Source organism: Vombatus ursinus, unplaced genomic scaffold, assembly GCF_900497805.2.
Source record: "Vombatus ursinus unplaced genomic scaffold, bare-nosed wombat genome assembly UNPS02005659.1, whole genome shotgun sequence".
Lineage (NCBI taxonomy): Eukaryota > Metazoa > Chordata > Mammalia > Diprotodontia > Vombatidae > Vombatus > Vombatus ursinus.
In genome coordinates, this window is record NW_020945437.1 from 20,684,876 (window position 1) to 20,687,785 (window position 2,910).

The following is a 2,910-nucleotide window of genomic DNA, read 5'->3' on the forward strand; positions in this document are numbered from 1 at the left end:
GACAATTGAAGGAAAAAGAGTTTAAGTGACTTGTTCAAATTCAACTCAAAAGAAGAAATGCAACTGAAGGCCATGGAATTTTGGATCCCAAACAGGGATCTTCCACTAGGCTACATTGCTGTAAACCAAGATCCCAATCCAAAGGTTATCTGAAGAATCATTCCAGGATGACAAAACCAATCACTACCATTAATTTTTAGTTTAGTGCTAAATACTGACATTAAAATGTAATTACCAAAAGCATCACAACAGCAAGTCTAACAAAATGACAAATACACTAAAGTCATGACAAACAGGTGGAATGCAAAGAGCACAATAGGTTCTTGAGGCTGAAATTGTTTTTTAGCTAATGCCTTATGTATTACTGTTTATTACAAATATCTGGGTATGTAGCTTATCCTCCTACTAGAATGAAAGCTTCATGAGGACAGGGATAGTATTTTATATAAATTTCATTATCATTCATTTCCACAGTGCTCTATAGGCATTAGGTATTTCATATTAGTTGAACTGAACTGAGATCTAAGTTCCACTGGTATTAGCAGAAAAAGCACTAGTGAGTCTTAGTGGGTCAGAAAACCCAGAAGTCCTGACTCGAACAATTAATTCCTCTATGTTTCTAGACAATCCCCATTGGGTTGAATTTCCTCATCTGAAAAATGAAAATACTATCTACCTCTCTTAGTTATTGTGGGCAAAGTGCTTTGTAAACCTTAACGTACTTAAGAAAGGGCAGTTATTATGATTAAAATCATCATTAAGTGCATAGAATTATAGAAAAACAACACAGCTAATAAAAATTCAGGGCCCCAAAATGATAACTTACCCAATTTTCGAAGGATCCTTTTGCATTCATCCCTGCTGAGATCCAGAAGGGTTGGCCATACAACAGGCATCCTTGCTCCTGTTTTGTAGCCCCACAGAGCTTATTTTCCCTACAAATAAGGAAAAAACTTAGGTCACCAAAATGTATCCATTAAATTACCTGGAAGACAACACTCCAGTAAATACACTTTCCCCACTATAGCAGTTTCCCTGATGTTGAGGAATGGGCAGACAAGCCTTTCAGTGGTTGCAACAAGTTCTCCATGCTTTCTCTGCCAATCTTAAAAAGGTAAGGATTTGGGTCCCATATCCCTGGTCAACTATTTGCTCTAATGTTGCCCACCTCTCCTTACCTGAATCCATTGTGATCTCAAATGATCAACGGGCAATTAAAACCAAGAAACAGCACAATGACTGAACAGCAGGTTTCAAAAGGGGAGCAGAACCAAGAAAAGAAACCAGTTTGCTTGTGCAAGGGTTATGGAAGCAGAGGATACAGCCCTTCTCCAATGCCCCAAAAGAAAGGTACACAAAGACTAAGACCTTACAGCCCAGGAGCATCACCACAGAAACTCTGCTACCTTATTATGCTAAAGAAAAAATCCATTCCAAACACACCATCTCTCCCTCATAAATGTCATCACCCAGAGTCTGCCTCCTCCATACAACATGCCCAGCCTGACTACCTTTCTCAACTCCCTTACCCTTTCCTTTTCTCTCCCCCTAAACTCAAGCATTCAGAAACATAAGATGGACACATCCACCTTTACACCCTTCCTCCTTCACTTCCTTCTCTCCCTCCCGCCCCTGCCTCACCCAAACACATGCACACAGAACCACAGGAGGACCTTACTAAACCATCCAACTCAGACTTTCTTCTTTACCTCCACTCCACCAAAAAAATCACACACAATATCACAAGTGGACTTCCTTATCCTTCCCACTCACCCTCTTCCATCTCTACTCTCCCTCTCTCTCCAAACACAGGCACACAAGATCACAAAAGGCCACCCATTCTTTCCCACCCCCCCAACACATACAGAGAGGCACAAAAGGACCCCCCTCCATGCTTCCCACCCGCCAAACATATGCACCCAGCATCAACAAGAGTTTGCCCACCCATCCCCCCACCATTTCCAACTTTCCTTATCCTCATCCCTACCTTTCCCACCCCTACACTTTTCAGCCCCTTCTCCTCCAGCCTCATTTTCCCTCCCTTCCCCCAATGTCATTTGAAAGCCCCAGTGCCACAGCAGGACAGCAAATGACAGGGGCTCTGGCCCCACGGAAGCCAATAGTAGTCTCCCTACCCCCTGCACCTCCATTCAAAGAATGTCAGAGATAGAAACTGCCAACAAACAGGGAATTTAAGAGCCAGGAAGGAGCACAGGATGTTATAGCTAGCAAGGTTCTCAGAACAAAAAGGACACAGAATATTAGAGCTGGAAAGGACTCTAGAACATGGAGAGTATTGGATGTTAAAGCTTGGAAGGACCCTAAAACACAGAGAGCACAGAAAGTTATCAAGCTGAGAAGGACCCTAGAGCACATAATGTTATGACTGGAAAGGACCTAGAACATAGACAGCAGAGAATTTTAAAGCTGAAAAAGACTCTAGATTATAGAGATGATATTAAGGATGTTACTGAGTTGAGAAGGACCCTAGAAAATTTAGTAAATATAAGATGTTAGAACTAGAAAGGATCCCAGAACAGAGAGAACACAGAACACTATCGCCAGGGCACTAGAACACAAAGAGCCTGGGATGTTACAGCTGGAAAGGCCCTAGAATAGGGACAGCACAGGATGTTATAGAACTGAGAAGGACTGCAGAATATGGAGAGCACAGTAATGTTAGTGCTGGAAGCACCCTAGAAAATGGACAGCAAAGGATGTTAGAGCTTGGAAGGACACTACATCATAAGGAGCAGAGGACGCCAAGGAGCCCAGAAAGACCCTAGAACATAAGAGTATAGGAATGTTGGAGCCAGAAGGACCCTGGAACACAGAGAGCCCAGGATGTTAGGGCTGAAAAAGACCCTCAAACAAGGACAGCACGGGATGTTAGAGCTGGGAAGGACGTTC

General features: G+C 42.9%; 1 protein-coding gene across 1 annotated transcript in view; it reads right to left on the bottom strand.

Annotated features, from left to right (window-relative positions):
- The window catches only part of EMSY (EMSY, BRCA2 interacting transcriptional repressor), an 82,422-nt gene that overhangs the window by 78,722 nt on the left and 790 nt on the right, over positions 1-2,910 (bottom strand). The window contains exon 2 of the mRNA XM_027848089.1: positions 827-935. Within this exon, the coding sequence (XP_027703890.1) occupies positions 827-896 (70 nt within the window). The 5' untranslated portion in view covers positions 897-935. The remainder of the gene's footprint in view (positions 1-826; positions 936-2,910) is intronic.